The 21034-nt window shown below is 40.9% G+C and overlaps 1 protein-coding gene across 1 annotated transcript; it reads right to left on the reverse strand.

The window, feature by feature from the left end:
* Positions 1 to 9371: 9371 nt before the first annotated feature.
* LOC308299726 (dual specificity testis-specific protein kinase 1) lies at positions 9372 to 17217 on the reverse strand (the record flags this gene model as incomplete). Its single annotated transcript, XM_080743516.1, has 5 exons — positions 9372 to 9476; positions 10838 to 10921; positions 11953 to 12126; positions 14661 to 14810; positions 17149 to 17217. 5 exons carry the CDS (start codon positions 17215 to 17217, stop codon positions 9372 to 9374), a joined length of 582 nt encoding a protein of 193 aa, XP_080599642.1.
* Between the last annotated feature and the right edge of the window lie 3817 nt (positions 17218 to 21034).

Consider the following 21034-nt stretch of genomic DNA (forward strand, 5'->3'; position numbering starts at 1 on the left):
ATATCAAACGTTTAAGGCCCAAATGCATGTATTTAATTCAGTCTGACTAGAATCAGGCAAATAATATTTCCCTACCTGCGTTAAAAATGAATGACCCCAACCATGTCCCCCTGCAAATCGAACCCTGCTTGCATACAAGCAGGTGTGTGTAATATCTGTACCGTCTGTTGCTGCTCCTTCTGCTAAGCGCAGTCATTGCATTTGTCACCATTCTCTCTCTCACTCACTCTCTCTCACACACACACACACACACACACACACACACACACACACACACACACACACACTTGCATATACATACACACACACACACACACGCACATGCACAGACACGCACGCACGCATACTGACTACTATGACTCATGATGTCAAGACAGATGCCCCAGCAAAGTCCCTGGAATACAGAAAAGGTGAACCTGTTGATCCCTGTTTTTCTCCAAAAAAATATATTTAAGCCAGAATAATGCTTTGGTATGTGTTAATTGTGTGGTGTGTCAAAAATAACACATTTTCTACTGGTGTGTGTGTGTGTGTGTGTGTGTGTGTGTGTGTGTGTGTGTGTGTGTGTGTGTGTGTGTGTGTGTGTGTGTGTGTGTGTGTGTGTGTGTGTGTGTGTGTGTGTGTGTGTGTGTGTGTGTGAATGCATGCTTGTAATTGTTTATACATTTTTGTATTCATGGGTTGCATTTGTAGTCCTACACCGAGAGCCAGCGAGATCCACAACTGACGCTGACGGACGTCCGTCACTGACACGTCAGTGATCTGTCACTGACCCGTCAGCATCAGTTGTGGATCTCGCCCCTGCTGGCTACACCAGCCATTTTGAGGACCAACACAGGTGTTTTGATTAACATAGAACATTGGTTCTATGCCAATCAGACAAATTGAACACCTGTGTTGGTCCTCAATATGGCCGGTTTAGGACTACAAATGCAACCCATGAATTTGAGACCCACTGGTGTAGCAGAGTGTTTCCAGAACATGCACAATATCAACACCCTGACTCTGTTTGACCAGAATGGAACAGACCCTTCATTAGTATCATTGGTAACACCTGTGAAGGAAGTCGAAAGACACCCGGAAGTAGAAAAAAATGGCGTATATGCATATAGCCTAAATGTGGAGGCGATCGGCTGTTACTGCTGGAAACACGCACGCACATATACACACACTCACGCACGCACGCACGCACGCACGCACGCACGCACGCACACACACACACACACACACACACACACACACACACACACACACCACACACACCACACACACACACACACACACACACACACACACACACACACTCTCTCACAGAGTCTTTAAGCCAAGTTATTCTATATCTGTGTAAGATTAATGCTTTGACATTTGTCTTCTTTTGTGCGAATGTCTTGGACTTTGTAGCATTGTGTTAAAGCTGCTTTTTGGGGGTTGAAGGGAACTGAAGTCAGTGAGCCATTTTCTGTCAGGAGTCCCTCGTTGAAACAATCGAGACTGTCATATCGAATCCAGACCCTTCCAGTTTCCCTTGTCGTCTCTCCTCAATTGCGAAGTTATGCCTGATTTACATTTGGTTGTGCATCATATTGCATCACGCACCGACAATAGCCAATGTGCAAGCACACAGCTCTCTGAGAGCTTGTAGATCTGCTATTTCCAGTGTGCCACACCAGCATGCAAGTATAAATCAGGCTTCAGCTCATAGAGAAGTGTTACCCTGACTCTTGTCTTGAGTCACACATACAGTATTTTTTTTACTGCACCTTTATAACCTAAATATTTTTTTTTGTCATTTACCTATTTTACATGATTTGACCTATTTTCTGAAGTCAAAACATTATACTGCAAAGCTGTTTGGGCCAAAAATATTGTCCACAGTGACATAGTCAAGTCGCTAAAGTAAAAGCAGGGATGAAATCAATGCATTCAATTCAGGAACCATATTTTCTTTAAAACTGAAATATTATACAGTGTTTTCATAACCATGCTTTAAATAATGGATTATCAACCTTTTAGTATGTGATTAAAGTAGTACTTTATGTTTTTATTTCAATTAATTTGGTTTAAATTGAAATTACCTAAATATTAATTTGGTATAAATGACTCTTGACTCGGGGTGTTGGAGGTAGCAATTCTCCACTACTAGGGCATTCACCAAATATTCGAATATTCAAATATTCGAATATTAAAGTCTCTATATATTTTTTTATTGTTTTCTCTTTAAAAAATATATTGTTTATAAAGCTCGGCTAGATACAGTAGGAAGTCATAAGAATGAGTTGTCAATGCCCCTGGTGGATGAATTTGTTAATGCTCTATACCAGGGATTCACAAACCTTTTTGGGCCGTGACCCCCAAAATAAACATATTTGAACTGGGACCCCCACCCTGACAAGCACTTGGAATTGTAGATATTACATTTAATGTGACTCGGTTCCGCAGATAAATATTGTGAAAATAGCAGATCTACATCACATCACAATTTTCGCCTCTTGTACTTAATATTTGCCAGTTTGGCCAGTCCTGTCGAATATTCGACTATTCGAATACTTTGAGGTTGAATAATTCTAATACTAAAAATCACTATTCGTGAATGCCCTATCCACTACTACTACTACTACTGCTACCACTACTACTGCTACTACTGCTGCTGCTACTACTACTACTACTACTACTACTACTACTACTACAACAATAGCACTTCTACTCCTTTTGCATTCTTCTTTTTCTTCTCCCCCAAAAAGCATTTCACAGGAAATCTAATTAAAGATGCAAACATGCCCTTTTGTGTCTCATAGCCTGTGTGTGATTATTCACATTTTCATTTAAACCTGTACATGTCAGAAATTGTTAAAGTGAAATGCAAAACATTTGAAGGCAAAGTGTTTTTTGTTGTCGAGGATGTTTTGCTTCTCCAACAGTGGGACAGAGCACATGGGTACGTACAGCAAGTATTGTAGTACAGCCAGCGCACATTGTTAGCTCGATTAAAATCTTATTTTAAAAGCATATGTATCAGGTTCGTTAAAAATTACAGAATGTGCCTGACGTCAAATGGTGTAACTACAGACAATTTTGAAATAGAAATAAATAGAAAGTACATAATGTCAAAGATTGTTGACCACAGAGACTAGAAAACAGAGGAAAAATCCTAACACACAGAGTGCACAGTCTGAACAATCTGGCTGCCCAGAGAGGATAGGCTCTCATTGTTTAGGTCTAAACCAAACCATTAGGAGAATCCTTACAGCCTTAGTGCAAACTACCTTGACACATTCAATAATAATTTGACACTAACATGGACACCTATGCAAACACAAAGTTAAAAACATCTCCTGAGGTCATCGCATTTGACATGTAGACCTAATCATACCTGACAATGTCAGTATCATGGTCAGTATATCATGTCTACATCCTTTCCAGTATCATGTCAGTATATCATGGTCATTAAGATGTCAGTATCATGATCGTATCATGGTTAGTCATGATCAGTGTTGTGTCAGCATCATGTCAGTATCATGGCTGACATACCCAAAAATGTCAAATTATGAGTATTTTAAAGACAGAAGATAGCTTCATTAGGGGTCCTTCAAACCATTATTCTTGCATGGAAAAAGGGCACTTGTGCGAATAGGTGCTCACTTCACATGGTCAAACACACGGCACACGTGCATATATCATTATATGGGCTTTTCTGTCCGTGACGTTAGTTATCTCCATAGATGCTCAAAAGATATTTGAAATGACCCGATGATGTCATCATAATCTTACAGGGTTCCAACATATTTTTACCAATTCATTTCCAAAACTTTTCCAGAATATTTAACCCAATTTCCAGGACTATATAACAATAATTCAGCTCAATAACAGGTCGCTTACTCCTATGCGCAATGCCCAAAGACAGGTAGTGTATGCCAGTGGTTCCCAACCTTTTCAGGCTGTGAACCCCGAAATAATCATATTTTAACTGGGGACCCCCACCCTGACGAGCACTAAGAGTTGAGTTGTATAACACGTTTCTATTGTGAAAATAGCAGATCTACATGCTCACAACGCCTCGCAACGCGAGGCGTTGTGAGCATGTAGATCGGCTATTTTCACAATTTCTGCCTCTAATATATGACAATTTGGCCCATGTTTAATTTGTCATTTCAGAGGTATTAACAAAATCAATAACCAAAGACAATGCATAGCTATTTTTTCCAGGACCTTCCAGGACCCTTAATCAATTCCAAAACTTTTCCAGTACTGGAAAAATATTTTTCCAATTTCAAAATATTTCCAGGAATTTCATGACCGTGGGAACCCTGATCTTAACATCCCTATTCTGGGGCAAGAAAATTCCAGATGTTCAAGTGGGCCCTGGTCCTGAAAACGTTTGTGAACATGCTAGCCTATTTTATGCGTTGGTGACAAAGATTTACACCACCATGTTTCTCAACAAAAATAACAAGAGTCAACACTTTTCTGCATAGGTACATTAGGTCAGAGTTTGCCGTTCTAAGACCGCTGAGTAGGCCCTTTACATATTGTTTGTCTGCATTTTTCTTGGCTCTAGCCACCTCCAGTAGGTAAACAATTAACTGTTTATGAGGAGTGAAGCCTGCAGATTCTTCCCATAATCAGCACTTCCCATCTGCTGAGGCAAGGCTTTTGTTCTCCCATATGTACGCTTTTGTTCATATCCCCCAGCAGGGGATATGGCACCATTGCCCAGGATCCAAAATAGCCTTTGGATTAAATGTACACTCTACACACATCTTAGCACATGCACATTTGAGGTGAGTTTAATTTGTCATACAGTAGCTAGGTTTCAGCAGCTGAAGTGTAAGTGAAAAGGCTCCTTGAATTACACAGTCTTCAAATGGCCATTCAATTACATTCAAGGGTTAGGCTTTTATATTTAGGCCTTTTGAGCGGTGCCCCTGGAAGGAGCTATAAGCTCCAACATCAGGCTTTGTCCAGGACGCAAAGCGTGTCCTACATCACCTAGGCAGGGTCACATTGGCCCAGCTTTGCGGGATGCTTAATAGGTTTGTTCAAATCGAGGCGGGGTCTGCTTGGGGCGTGTGGGCAATGCATGCAAGATCATACAGATATTCACTTACTTTGCATCAAATCTGTACACCATTTGGCATTTTAAGGCTGAAATTGTACCCACGCTAAAGCAAGCCTGATAAAAGTATCACACGTAAAAGAAAAAATGTAACAGAACACAGGGAAATATTATATTTCTGTTAAGAAATATAATAGACGAAACACCCGGAGAAACGTGAGTCCCATCAAGGCGAAACACCCGGAGAAAAGTGTGTCCCAAAATACCAAAAAATCCCCAAAAAGTGAGTCCCAAAATCAAGACGGAACACCTGGAAAAAAGTGAGTCCCATCAAGGCGAAACACCCGGAGAAAAGTGAGTCCCATCAAGGCGAAACACCCGGAGGAAAAAAACTCATTCAAATGAGGTCCAAGTAGTGGGAGAAATATGTAACAAAAAAAGGCAAATGTGTTCACTTCCGGCAGAAAGCGTGAAAATTTGCACCTAGGGGTATTTTTGTGCGCTGAATTAAAAAATTGACGGTCCCAAGCACTTTTCCCATGGGATCTGGTGGCTCCCATTCACTTACCATACTAGGGAAAAAAGACCCCCCAAAAAATCTTCTTCAAGTAGCATGTGAGGGGTCAAACTAGGTGTTTTTCGGGATTCTGAATCCATTGCAAGCATTTGTTTTGCACGAAAAACATTCCTTTCCGAGAAATGGACACAACAAAACTTTGAAAAGTGATGACTCATCACTAAACCATAGTTTGTGGGGTCCATTTCTTGCCCAAGGAATGTTTTTTGTGCAAAACAAATGCTTGGAATGGATTCAGAATCATGAAAACACCCTAGATAGACCCCTCACATGCTACTTAAAGAAGATTTTTGGGGGATCTTTTTTTCCTAACCCTAACCCTATGGTAAGTGAATGAGAGAAAAGTGAATTTCAGAAAAGTGCTTGGGACCGTCAATTTTTGGATTCAGCGCACAAAAATACCCCTAGGTGCAAATTTTCACGCTTTCTGCCGGAAGTGAACACCTTTTTCACATATTTCTCCCACTAAAGTCAGACCTCTAGAAGGCCACTTCTGTCTGTTATCGAGAGATTCTAGGCTGACTTGGACCACATTTGCATGAGGTCCACGCCTTGATGGGACTCACTTTTTTTCAGGTGTTTTGCCTTGATTTTAGAGAGAGAGAGCTAGATCTCACACCTGTCATGGCATATCTCTCCAACTTTGATTCACTCCCACAAGTTTACCAAGAAAAATCTGAGATGGCCCTATAGCCAAAAATGCACGATTTTTGCCCAAAACGCTCGGACAAAAAATATATAAATTGAGATAAGTTTCTTGAGGGAGGACCCTCAGATGCTGGTTGGGGAGCCACCCCACCCCACCCCCTTTACAAAGAATAGAAATCTTCTTGATTCTGACAGTCCAAATGTGGCATCCCTGCATATGGTGTAGCAGATTGATTAATGGTCTTTCAGGTCACTCAGAGGTGCCATGTTCAAATCCCAGTCCTCCCACAGATCATTGCTCTTTTACTTGGACCTTTTCAAGGTTAAAATTTAAAAGAATTATTCAAAAGCACCAGTAGATACCTATAGTGAGAGATAGTGTAGTTGTCAAAAGATCAGGTTCTCAGTTCAGAGATTCCAAGTTCAAATCCCAGTCCTCCTGAAATCTGTTTTGACCATTTCAAGGCTATAATTCTGAACTAAATAAAGTCAGTTGAATTTCACCATTAGTAGTTTGTCCTGTAAAAGAATGGCTGGACAGAGTTCTTTCAGACATAACCCTACACCTTTACTTCTCAGGAAACAGGGGGAGGGACACCCCTCCCGATGGTCCTCCGTGTACCTTCGGCATGGGACTTGAACCTGTCTGAAACTGAGGACCGGGACAACCGATCAAGCGCACCACACCATTGAGCCAATGCACCTTTGGGCCCTCAACAGGCATCTCTTGGTGCTTAGTTGTTCTCTTCTATTTTAGCCTTGAAAAGGACAAAGCACTATAGGTACGAAATGTGGGAAGACTGAAATTTGAACATAGGACCTCTGCATTGAGAGTCTGGTCTTCAAACCACAACGCCATCTCTCATAGCAGATATTTTCCAGGGATTTTGACTACTTCCTTTGTATTTTAACCTTGAAAAGGTCTATTTAAGACAGCAATGATCTGCATGAGAACCAGGATTTGAACATGAGACCTCTGACCTAAGAGTCTGATCTTTAGACCATGAGACCATGAGACCATCTCTAATTTTGGGCTACACCATCACTCTCCACAGATGATTACTGGTGCTTTTGTGTAATTTATTTGTATTTTAGCCTTATATAAACGTGTAGTAATCTAACGATTACTACTAACCATCGATAACGAACCAACGATAAACACTGCAAAATAGTAGTGAACTACAATTGTGGACTCCAAATTGATCACTTCATGTACAAACATAAACATTACACTCCAGCATTACGTCCTTCTTCTTTGGACTTTAATGGCGGTTGGCATCCAAAATCATTGTATTATCGCCATCAGCTGCACTGCAAGATAATCACAGTGCAAACTAATCTCAGTCCCAACATTGTCCATTCTATCACCCAGACCCAACTGAGTTGGTGGAAATCCTTCTCTCAGTGTCCATCTTATCCACTTACACCCACAGCCTTCATTAACATCCTGGCTTCATGCCTGACCATCTTGATCATTTCTTGTTATCCATGCAGATACTTTTTATCAGCTATACTATCAGTATAGCTGATATTCTCAACATAATTTTATTAAAGAGCAGGGATGAAACCCACAACCTAAACTTTACCCACCTTTTAACCCATTTAGGCCTAGAATTATTGAATGCTTTAACTGTTGAAAAATAGCAGATATACAAGCTCACAGCGCGCTGCGAGCTTGTAGATCTGCTATTTTTGAAAAAGAAAATGTGTGCAAATCTTTGAATATATGTATTTTCAAAGCGAACGTTTGTAACTCAAATTTTGCTTCTGGGAGGGTCCCTGGAACTAAATATTTTGAGATGGGGTATGTGGCCAAATAAATATCATTTTGGGGGTCCTTCACATGAAAAGGTTTGAGAACTACTGACATGGTAATCTTTCAAGAACAGACTAACTGAGCTCCAGTTAAGTGAAAAAGACCTTTTCTTTGACGATGGCGAGCCAGATTGCTGACATAGAAACATCGGTTTTTCAAAAAACCTTAGAAGGATTCAAAAGACACTTATAGAATCGGGTCAAAATTCTAATTTTCACGATTTTTCAAAAATAGCAGATCTACAAGCTCGCAGCGCTGTGAGCTTGTATATCTGCTATTTTTCAATAGTTAAAGCATAAAATAATGATACACTATAATGTGTACCCGTTCTAAAGAAGGTTTCCACACTTTTATATTTACATTAATGACAGTATTTTAGGTTGTATCAAACAAAGGGATACGGTTGTAATAGATTTTGACAAGGAAAAGGTTAAAACTATCATAGTGTATACAACACCCACTGACGTATGGACCTTGTACTTTGCAAAAGGGACAGGGAGTCTTCAACAATCTGGCAGGACCTCTAACAGTATAGCATTAGCTAGGGTGCTTTAAAGCCTGAGATACACTCAGCCTTACTGCCATGTACCATCAACAACGTTGTTAAAAAAAAAAAAAAAAGTATATGTATATTAAAAAAAGAATACAAAATACACGGCCACTTCAAAATAGACTATATACAGGGCATTTTTTTTCTTCATATTCTATTTGTCATTTGAGCACTGAGCCCCTGTATCCCATGTACTATACAAATAAACTTGCCTAGTCTTGTTTCACCCCTCCATCTCTTCAGACTGTACAAAACTAATGCTGACGCTAAAACTCTGATTATTGACAGAAATGAGGTGAAGAAGAATAAAAGCAAGAGTAGAATAGATTTCTGTGTCAACCGATAATAACTACTACCCATAGCCTGCAGCAGGAACACAAGCCCCACGTAAAACGTTAGTCAAACGAACACAGGTAATATCACAATCTTCACAACAAATTGTATCCTTAAAGGCCCAGTTGGCTTTGTGTCCTTATTTCTTTACAGGTCCCAATTCTTGTAACCTTTTGATTAAAGTGTGTAAGGTACACTGATGTACAGCTGAACTGACTGGTACCAGGACTGACTGACCAGTAGTCCTCCATGATTTCCTGATGCAGGTCCAACTCTGAATGTGTCCCAAAAGCACAAGTCAGAGGAGTGCAATGTGCCACTGTGGGCATTCCACATTGTGCTGCATCATGTCCGAGGAGGATAAAAGCTGGAACACAGGGTTAATGAGTGGATCTCATCCTTCAGCCATCATGCTGGTCTCAGAGCTATGGAGTACATGGCCAACGTCCTCCAACTCCTTCATCAGCTCAGAGAATGATGGTCTCCGGTGCGACTCCATCTGGAAAACACGGCACCGCTTCAATAAGTAAGATAAACAAGGCAGCGTATAATTTAAGATATCTTTAAAAAAAAGAAGAAATGCATTAGCAGAATCCACCCACATAAGAAGAATGAGGGTGTGGTGTGACCCTGCCCTTACTTGATCATACAACATCACAAAAAATCGTAAATAGTCAAAACAAGTGGTTAAATGTCAAGTATGAAGTTATTGTCAATCTGTTGTAATGGAGACTGCTATTCTCTCACAAGTTTTCCTCGTGACATGCTGTATCGTAGGGGGGGGGAAGATTTACATATTCCATAATATGACTTAAATGTAAAGTTCTATAAAGTAACAATGTAATTCAGGGGTGCCTTGGATGAAAAAGTTATTTATAGGGGTGACCGGAGACAGAAAAATAAACGCTTGAGAACCACTGCTTTAGTTCACCTGACAGCAGGTGGCAGAAATGTCAACCACACGCTCTGGACAACCTGGAACCATCTCACTGAAGGCCTTCACATCAAGTCCAAAGTCCTGAAAAACATGCGCGCACGCACGCACGCACGCACGCGCGCGCGCCCGCGCACACACACACACACACACACACACACACACACACACACACACACACACACACACACACACACACACACACACACACACACACACACACACACACACACACACACTAAAGATAGTAGAATGTAGGAGATTGTTGGAGATTCAAGATTCAAGACCTTCAAGAAGTCTTGGGTCTGAGAGGCTGAATCTCATCAAATGATGGTCCGTGGCTTAAAAGTCAAATAAATAATGGACCTTGATATGAAAAAGGTTGAAAACTACTGGCCTATTCAATCATAGGGTATGTAGAGGGTCTCATCGAATGTTTAAAACCAAACACCACACAACGAATCACTGCCAAAACATTCATAATGTACGATAATGTCGGTGTAACAGGGGTGAAACGATTAAGTCAAAAATGTATTTGCAATTTGAAATGGGGAGTGGTGTCGCTGTTACTACATCGCATCTTTTCGACACCCGACTCTAACCTTAACCTCCGTGGAGTGAGTCGCTAACCCTCCGGTCGAAATGATGGGCGTTCGCGAAAGCGAGATTTCCCCTTTGAAATGGCGCTTGCACCAAAGACAAAAGGGATGGGGAAAAAAGTCATGTCCTTTTATAACCTTGCTTCTATAGACCTGTTGTTGGAAAATCAGAGACCACACCTCCAAATTCCTTTGTCAGAATGTCCTTCCTGCTGTATTATGTAGGCTAGTAACATTTCCCCATTTATAGCACGTTTGGTTTGGGGCTTCCGACAGACGTTCCTATAATACCAGTGTCTGTCAGGTGAGATGAATGGTTGACTTTACCCTTGTCCTGAGCAGGACATCAGGATCTGCGGGGACTCGTGCCAGGATCTCACACAGCACAATTCCAAAAGAGAAGACATCCACCTGGGGACGGACGGGGGGGACAGACAACATTATATTTAGCAGTGATGGAAAAAGTACTACATTTTTTAAGTTAAGTAAAAGTATCAATAGTGCATTTTCAAATGGCCTATATACATACACAGCTGAAGTGCTTAGTATGTTTTGTAATTATAATCGAAATCTATAAAGTAACTAGTAACTAAAGAGTAAAAGTATAATATTTGTCTCCAAAAAGTAACTTTTTTTGTACCAACTTTCTCAAGTATACCATGGAGAACTGGTTGAATATTAAAAAGTAAGTACTGTTGTTTAACATTTATCTGTCATCTACAAAAATCACTTCACTCCATGGCATGGTCCTAGGACAACATTTGATGGAAAGCTTTATCAGCCTCAGATTTAGACATTTTTGCACAATCTCTTGTATGATATTATGGGAAATAAAGTTTTGGAAAGACGTGCTGGACTGCGTAAAGAGATGTCACATGTTATTTTATTCACTTTTCTTATGTCAAAAAGCAACAGCAAATAATGTTATGTTTCGCAGGCTTATGCACTTGAAGGTGTTGAAATAAGTCTCCTATTCACTATGGTGCATTTTAATGCAAAAAACGAACTACTGTTTATCACTCTCACTTGATGGACCTTTATATTCCAAACTTTGTCACAGGTTTTCAACCAAACCTTAGGGCCAATTATAGCCATATTCAGAATGCCAGCCAAGGACAGTCCATGCCAGCAGCACATACAGTGTTGATTTCTAACCAACTGATTAGAATAGAACGCTTAACATGTAGATTAATTCTGCCAACCAGGGGTCTTCAACGATGAAGCAGGGACCCACACAACCTTTTCATAGATTTCATCAGCTATTTTCAAACATTTTGTACTTTTACTTTTGATACTTTAAGTATACTTTCGTACTTTTACTCAAGTAAATTTTGAATTCCGGACTTTTACTTGTCAGAGTATTTCAGTATTGATACTTTTACTTAAGTAACAAATATGTGAGTACTTTTCCCACCACTGGTAAACACATACAATAGCTATACCTTGCAATTGTAGGGTTCTCCACGGATCATCTCAGGAGCCATCCAGTATGTTGATCCAACCAGTGACATCTTCCTGCTGTTGCCATTTGGAAGCTCAAACGCCACCTCCCTGGACAGGCCAAAGTCTGCCACAACTGCCTCCCTGCCCCATGACATCTCCCTGATCAGACAGTTCTGGAAACCAATAAATCACTGAATTAATCAATCAATATTAATGACCATTTGATGTTTAAGAAAAACAAAACAACTTTTTCAAACAACATTTGCTGCTTGTAGGCTACTTGTTAATGACAAGATAGATTGTGGTGGACTATTGAAACTAAGATTTTTAATTTCAGCAGTTTCATTGTTTAAATGCTTATGAATATATTTGAAACACTTTTAATGACCACACGGCATGGTGGGTATAAACTCAGCTCTCAACAGTATCAGTAACATAAAACAGACAGATATCAATGTCAAAGTGTTTTGCACAGACAATAATATTGTAATCATTATTACAAGTTGTAGTAGTGCTTTATATGCAGGTCAGGTATGTGTTCAGAGACCATTACTACATTAAATCAATTAAACTTTATTTATAAAGCACATTTTACACAACCTTAGAAGACGTGGATCTGTAGTGCCCCCCAGAGGACATAAGCTGTAAGAGCTGAGCTGGTGAGCAGCATGATGTTTTGTGTTTAGTTTTTTTTTTTGCCCCTTTGATTGTTTGTTATATAGTGATTAAAATGATACACACACATTTTACAAAGAAGAGAGCAGAATGCTGTGTATAATGGATGCATTTCTCAAAAGTTAAGAATATGTTTATTATCACCAGTTTTGATACAATTAGATCAATCAGTGCAATGTGTATAGTATAGTACTCAAACGACCGCTTTCCATCTCACTGTTTTGTTTGTGTTCTAAGCAACAGTAAATGTAAAATTACTTGCATAAACTTCCATGACCAATAAAGTGATTTGCAAATCACTTTATTGGGTGAGTGCAAAATAGAAAAGGCAAGCCTCTTCACTGTTGATGTCTGCTGGTGTTTCTTCTAATGGAAATCCCCAGACAACACATCACCTCCATGAAACGTGGTTTAATTATATTGTTTTTAAAACAAACTTCAAGTCTATTTTTTCATTATAATTTTGTTGGTGACACTTTTTTTTTTTTTTTTTTGTGAAACCAAACGTTCAGATATAAATTTGATTGCAAAAATAAAACATAAATACATTGTCTTATCACAAGGGACAGTGACACACTTGTAATGCAAAATATACGGTTAACAGAGAAATGTATTTCAAGTTCTCATTCAAAATGTGTTCCACCAAAAAGAAAAATGCTGTGTGTTCTCAGTAAAACAGAAGAAACCCTTGTGAAAAAGGCTTTTAGAAACAAGGTATGGCCATTAATCTACTTAAGTGAGATAAACCCTCACACTCACAATCATGAGGTTCGGTTGTTAGTGGCATCCACGGCGTGCTATTGGCAAAAATAAAAAAGAAATGCGCTGAATCTGTCTTGAGAGATTAAAACAATACAAACAACTCATTATAAAACAACACTCAAAGACTGTGTGTGTGTGTGTGTGTGTGTGTGTGTGTGTGTGTGTGTGTGTGTGTGTGTGTGTGTGTGTGTGTGTGTGTGTGTGTGTGTGTGTGTTATTTAACACCTAAAGGCGCTTTACTGCCACATGTCCCAGAACCTCTGGTATTCATTCTTGACCCCCCTGCCCCATCTAAGAAGTATCTTATGACTATAATACAACCGTCACAGAAATGCTTGCTCAGTAGGGGGAAAGGGTCTGGTCTCTGCTCTATATATTGTATATAAAGTTTTATACTCTTGACAGATTCCGGTCAAGTGTTGCACACAGTATATCCCTTGGGGTTAGTTCATGTCAAATACCAATCATGCCACTTTATTACGATCCCAGAGACATGTGAGGATTAGCTGACACGTCATTGACCCTGGTTGGCTTATCGTAAAGGTTCATCTGGGTTTCTTAGTAGAATAATTTAACGGAACGCATGAGTGCATGCAGCATGCGTCAAACGCTTTGCAGGGTAACACTCAAAACAATGACAAAATAATAATAATAGTTTTTCCCATGGCACCGGCTAGCAAGCCATGGGCAGACAATGTGAAATACAAGACAAAACGCAACACCGCATGCGCAAGTCGGCGAGGTGCGTGGAAGTGATGAGGCCATGGACTTCAATATGGTGGTGCTTATGAGGGGTTGACATGACGTTTCAACCTATGGCCATCATCACTGTCACGTTGCCATGATGCATGGGTTCATCTCTTAAGGGGAGCACACACTGAACGCGAACGTGGCTAATTTTCCTACTTATTATTGATCCCAAATGAATGTCCATTGGGGTCTATTTATTAGGCAGAAAGGCCCCTGTCGTCCAGTTTCCCAAGCAGAACCCAGTAGCCCTCATAGCATAGAGTGGAGCCCATAAGCCTATCGCTTGTATGCTGTTCGTCGCGGTCTACAATGTCACTACTTCTCAAACCTGTTTTCTTTAATTATTTATGGAAATGATTAGATTTCTTTTATTTATTTATGAAACACCTTCGAAAAATGTTGGTCTTGTTTTGAATTGATGAAAAGTTGTGATTTCTTTAATTTATTTTGTATTTAAATCTTTTGGATATTGATATTTACTAGTCGCGACCCCGAAAATGTGTGATTGATTGGACCTTACCCTGGAGTTCAGGTCCCTGTGGTAGATGTTCTTGTAGTGCAGGTAGGTCATTCCTCTGCAGATGTCGCTGGCCAGGTCGTTCTTCTCTTTCCAAGACAGATCCACCTCCTTTTGGGCCAGCAGTTCTCCCAGGGTTCCTCCAGTAACATACTTTACATGCAAAAATAAATAAATGTGTATTTTACTTTGCAGATGTCCCAGGGCTTCTGTTCTGTTCAAACCAATTTAACTGCAGGTTATACTGTATGGTGCCTGTGAGGTGAATATGCTGTATTTTCTTTTGTATGAAGCCGAAGCCGATCAGGGCAAATTTAACCCTAACGTAGGCGGGGAACATAGAACCCAGGAAACATAGGGATGACCCCTATTTAACCTAGCCTGACACAAGTTCATGACAGAAAGACACACACACACACACACACACACACACACACACACACACACACACACACACACACACACACACACACACACACACACACACACACACACACACACACACACACACACACACACACACACACAAGCATGCCCGCATACACACACGGTTGCACGCACAGTGAAACAAGCTCACCTCCAAAACTGGATAAAGCTTTTGATCCTTCTCACAGATTCCAAGATATCTACAGTATGGTAGAAACCACAAAGTCATGTTACACATTGGATCATTGTACATTTTATTGAAATAAAAAGAGTATAAATTGTGATTGAAATACCTTTTTCGATGTACTTTTTATTAGGTGGAAAGGTACTAAATCTAAAGATATGTCTGAAAACATCAGACTTTTGGATTACGGCAAAAGCTGGCAGTGATTTTATAGTTAAGTTCAGAAACACCTACGTACCTGACAATGTTGAGGTGGGAGAGTTTCTGAAGCAGACTGATTTCTCGTACGATGCTTTCTTGCTCTACCTCATTTTTGTAGACCTTCACCACTTTAACTTTGTGCGTAGCACTGTGAGTTATCTGAAAAGCAGGTGATGCCATGTTAACTTGCCCGTCTTTGTTTCTCAATACGAAAATGGATTTGTTTTTTAAGATTATAGAAAAACTTTTTAAGGTTGTGGTGCAGTACTACTGACCACATCCACATTAGACTGTCTGCCAATAACAATGACCATTTTCTCAATCATCTTTAAAGCCTCAAATTGTATTCATTTAAAAATGTACTCTCACTAGAAAGTGAGAAATGAAATGCCGGCAGGTGGCACCACAGCAATGTTGATGTTTTAGAGTAGCATTGCTACTTAATTGTGACCGAAGTACTTACTTCATCTTTTTGTCCCTCAGATTTAGATCAGCTCCATAACACACTGTTATCAGTAAAATATTTTTTTTTTGGCATGGGTTAGGGTTAGGGTTGTGGGACATTTTACTCTAAATGTCACGCTCAGTGCTTGCATCGAATCACAGCCCTTTCACAACAGCTATCTTTCTGAGATAATCTGTGATGCCTATCTTTAACAGAGGTCCGTAACAATGTTCAAGTTCCCTGCGAATGTGCTAAACAATGGCAGGAAATAAACACAACATCCATTGGCGTGACACCGTGGTTTGGCCTCAAAGGAAAAACACTTGAGCTATTGACGTATACGTACTCATCACAGTTCAAGTGACAAAGAAAACAATAATTGTCTCCAAAAACAACGACAACATTTTTTGTTGTCAGCCTAGTGTACACTACTGTATCGCACGCCGTGGAGCTTCACTCTCTCCCATGCATTTGTTTGTGTGTGTGTGTGTGTGTGCGTGCGTGCGCTAACTGTGCTTTGCCACAATGCGTGCGTGGACTGAAGTCACATGAGTCCAGAAAAAAACATATCTAGAGTGCATTTACCTGGGCACAGTCTAACAGATGGTTAAGGGATCAACAATGTAGCTTCAACCACACATTAATGTTTGCACTACTATAGTGGAAGATAATACTCTATGTGACAAAGTATCCAAAATTTAGCATCAATTGGAGCGTGCAGTATATGTGCGCCCAAAAAGGGCTACTAGAGGGCGTAGAGGCCCGTTTTGGAAACCGTCACTATTCCTGTTTGGACAATGTCCACAGTAGAATGAGATAAGGAAGGTAAAGACAAAGAGGCTAAAATGATTGAGTCTATGAAGAAAACAAGATCAGTTTTGCTTTTCTCTAATCACTCATGTAGGCCTATATTATGCATACACACAGGCACACTTGCCCCCTAAATATTCCCATCTGATGTCCATTATGGCATAAACCGTTAGCATGCAAAAAGACTGCCAAGGTTTTTGAAACTTAGTTTACACACCATGAGACACCAATAGAAGTACCTTATACACATCAGCAAAGAATCCAGTCCCGATCAACTCAGCACTGTAATCCTCCCACTTTTCCAACTTTGGGACCACAACCTGTACTCTTTTACAGCTGTCCACCTGGCAAGGAAAGGGGACACTTTCTTCAAAAAATAAATCTCATCAATTGCACATCATTTTTCAGCACAGTAATCCACTGACCTGGCCATAGTGGTCTGGAGATTTTAAGATGGCATTGCAGGACACTGGGGTCACACTCACCTGAGACATGGCATCCGATTTGTCTGGGAATTCTGAAATAATCACAGCAAGGTTAATACAAACGTGGGTGTTCACAATTCACCAGTAAAAAGGGTTGCAGGGATTACAGGATCTAAATAAAATAAAATAAACCGAGAAAGAGGGTGAGACAGACAGGGGCGTCACACCAAATTGTACCCTGGGTACAAGGATTCACTGCGGGTCCCCCATGAATGTTAACTATTGAAAAATAGCAGATATACAAGCTCACAGCGCGGCACCGAGTGCCACGCTGCGAGCTTGTAGATCTATTTTTGAAAAATTGTGAAAATGTGTGCAAGAAACCTATGTTTCCATGTCAGTGATGCTCAAACTTTTTCATGTGAAGAACCCCCAAAATGATAAGAATTTGGCCACGGACCCCCATCTCAAAATATTTAGTTCCAGGGACGCCCCCGGAAGCAAGATTTGAGTTACAAATGTTCGCTTAAAAAATACATATTCAAAGATTTGCACACATTTTCACGACTTTTCAAAAATAGCAGATCTACAAGCTCGCAGCGCGGCACTCGGTGCCGCGCTGTGAGCTTGTAGATCTGCTATTTTTCAATCGCTTAAGTTACTAGGGCCCCTCCACCTTGGGCCCTGGTAACTCAGTCCCACTTTCCTACCCCTTGTGACGCCCCTGGAGACAGATGCCCTACATCTGTGGCAAGACAACAAAGGTCACTAATGTCTTCCTACATACGGTGACACAGGGTGCAGGCTAGTGCACCCTGTGTCACTAGCCTGCTAAAGAAAGACACTGGTTCAGAAAGCACGAAAGGTGCTGGCCAGATGTATAATGAGAACCGAGATGACTGGAGACGCCGATGGGGGGCTCGTCTGAGGATGACGTAGCAAGAAAACTCCATTGAGTTCAATGGAACTTTTCCTGTAACCTTTTTTGTAACCGCAAAACCCCAAAAATCCATTGAGTTCTATGGACTTTTTCTGTAACCCCAAAACCCCAAAATGTCTGCATGGCAAACATCTGTAGCATGACGTCTGACATCTTTATTACACTATTGTTATTGGTGCGCGTTTATTTGGATTACGTTTTAGCCAATGAGGAAGCAGCATTCTCGTGACGTCACCTTTATGCAGCTCCTCATTGGCTAAAGGCAGTTTTTGCTGCTTCCTCATTGGCTAAAACATACTCCATAAACTTCTATACGTCACCTTTATGCTGCTCTCATTGGCTATCAGTTACGCTATGAAGTAACCCCATTGACTTGAATGGGAAAATGCAAAAACGGCAACCACACTTGCAATTTCCCAGAATTGCTTATTTTTCTCATAATTATGCAAAAAGTTACATTACACATCATGTAAGTCTATTGAAGGTGGGAAAGATACCGTGGCCGGACCACTGGGGGATAGGCCTATTGTGGGCAAAAACTCCATTGAATTTGAGTGTTCCTGTGCTGGCCATCGCCTGACGCGTATTTGGAAATGACACCCGGGCTCCAGGCGGAGCCGCTCGATTGTCCACGACACTGCAAGCGGCGCGCAGGCCAGCGGACCTTGGTCCTGCTCTTCGCCCGAGCGCCGCAGTTACGAAGCCGTGGTGAATGCAATCGTTATATTTATGCCCAGGCCGTAAGGCCTGGGCAAGCCCACGATAAACGCCCTGTCCAAGCGACTACAATGGAGCGCTCCCTAGCTCCGCTTCAGCCAATCAAAAGCTTCAGTGGGCGGGGTTTCCCTGGAGCCCGGGTGTCATTTCCAATCACGCTCCCCTGACAACAAAAAGGGCGAGGCCTCACAAATTAAAGTAGGAAGATGGTCCTTGAAGTAAGTTGCATTTTTAAGGTTACGGTAACCAATATTATGTAATTACTATTTACTAGCATGGGACTATGAAGTAAGATGACTGTTTATGGTCGGTGTCATTTGCATGTTTACAAATGACTGGCATGAAACTGTTGGAAAACCAATCTGTCCAGATTCCTCCTTATACATTCTCACCCACTGAAGCTCTCCCGGCATGCAGGAGAGTGGGCAGGGAGGCAAGGAGGCCGGCTCCACATCATAGCAAGAAACACAGAGTGTTTGTGCAGTATGCACACGCTCTCCCTCTGTTTGTGTGCACACATCATGATGTGCTATGGAAGCACATACATGGTCAATATAGGGCGGAAAAGGGCAGAAACTAACCTGCTCATCGGGAGCAACTAGGGGTTCAGAGTCTTGCTCAAGAACTCCTCGATACTGAACTGTGGGGGAGCCCGGGATCGAACTGGAAACCATACTGGAACCCTCAATGTTCTAAGGCAGCAACTCCACCCCTGAGCCACTTCCACCCTCCTTTGAGACAGATGAAAGCATGCTGTATGAAATAGATCATAGATGAACTTCACAGGACAACGAATGAGCGACTATCAACAAATACTGACCATGGTCTGTAGAACCAACTGTGGTGCAGCAATAAATCAAGCAAGAATGGAAAGTCTGGTGATGCAAGTGGGACAACAGTAATACACCCTGCATGAATGTACTGTATACTGAGGATGCAAGAGAACCACACAGATGGGTTAACTTCTACTGGAAAGTTGGGTTAAGCTTTGTTGGCCGACCAATAGTGAGCAAAATTTGCAGACTGTGCTAACAAATAAATAGCCAACATATTAGGCTATGTTATACTTTCTCAGTTCTGTAGCAGCATTCTGCATAATTGTTACAGAATTGATCAGTTGCCTGGCCACAGACTGTGGCCAGGCAACCGATTAACTGTGGCCGCCACAGTTAACTATAAATGCCACATAAAACTATAATTTCTGTGCACTTTTCTAGGTAATCATCCATCAGTTATTTAGTCAGTTAACTTATTTCACAGCTGCCACATTTATTTTTTATTTTAAGGTTTCATGCAAATAATACTGATATAATACTCATATTCTGGCTTCTCCAATTAAAGCTCTATTGACAACATGAGGTCCCTTCATCAAACATACATAGCCTACAACTACATATTTTTTCTTCTTAAATAATGTTGCCCCAATAAAGTTGGGACAAATATAGCCTACACATTCAATATTTTGACAAATAGGCTACAAGGCACAAAGGCAGATATAGACAATTTTTAAGCATGTAGATTATTGTTTCATGCATAGGCCTACAATATAATTATGTTGTGGTATAGGCTACTGTCATCTATCAGTCTTCAAGCTAGAGTAGCAGTTTGCTGCTTTCCACCCAGAGAATACATGGTGATACCTGCCACCAGCCCAGGGGAAAGCAAAAACTATAGGATTGCCACCAAACTAGTCCACCCTTCAAACGGAATAGCCTACTGTCCAAGTAAGAATAAGCCTCACTTCTTCCACACAACTGTCATCATTACTGGCCTCCCTAAAACTCTTCCCTGCAGCTGCAATTCTGCAAACTACTCAATATCACCATGCAATTGTATTTTTGATGGAGAAGTTGTGTGGAAATAACAAGCATGCATTGACGAATATGAATACATAAAAAAGATTAAACACTTACTCAAGTCTTCAGGTTGGAAACTTGAACTTCAGATTCTGAAACAAGATCGGCCGCTTCAACCAATTGAACGTCTTGATACCACTCCCCTAATCAACGCAGTTTCTATGCTGCTGACTGCTTGCACATCAGATTACAGTGAGACAATACAATGGCATAATCACACGTCGCCCATGGGGGGGGGGGGGGGGGGGGGGGGGGGTGTATATAGACCTAATGTAATTCACACATGATTTTCAAAGTGGTTCATTAAGATCAGATGAACAAAACCTAAAACGAACCTTGCTGCAAGAACAAAGCTAGGCCTATTAAAAAATAA

This window comes from Nannobrachium achirus, assembly GCF_963921795.1.
Source record: "Nannobrachium achirus genome assembly, chromosome: 15".
Lineage (NCBI taxonomy): Eukaryota > Metazoa > Chordata > Actinopteri > Myctophiformes > Myctophidae > Nannobrachium > Nannobrachium achirus.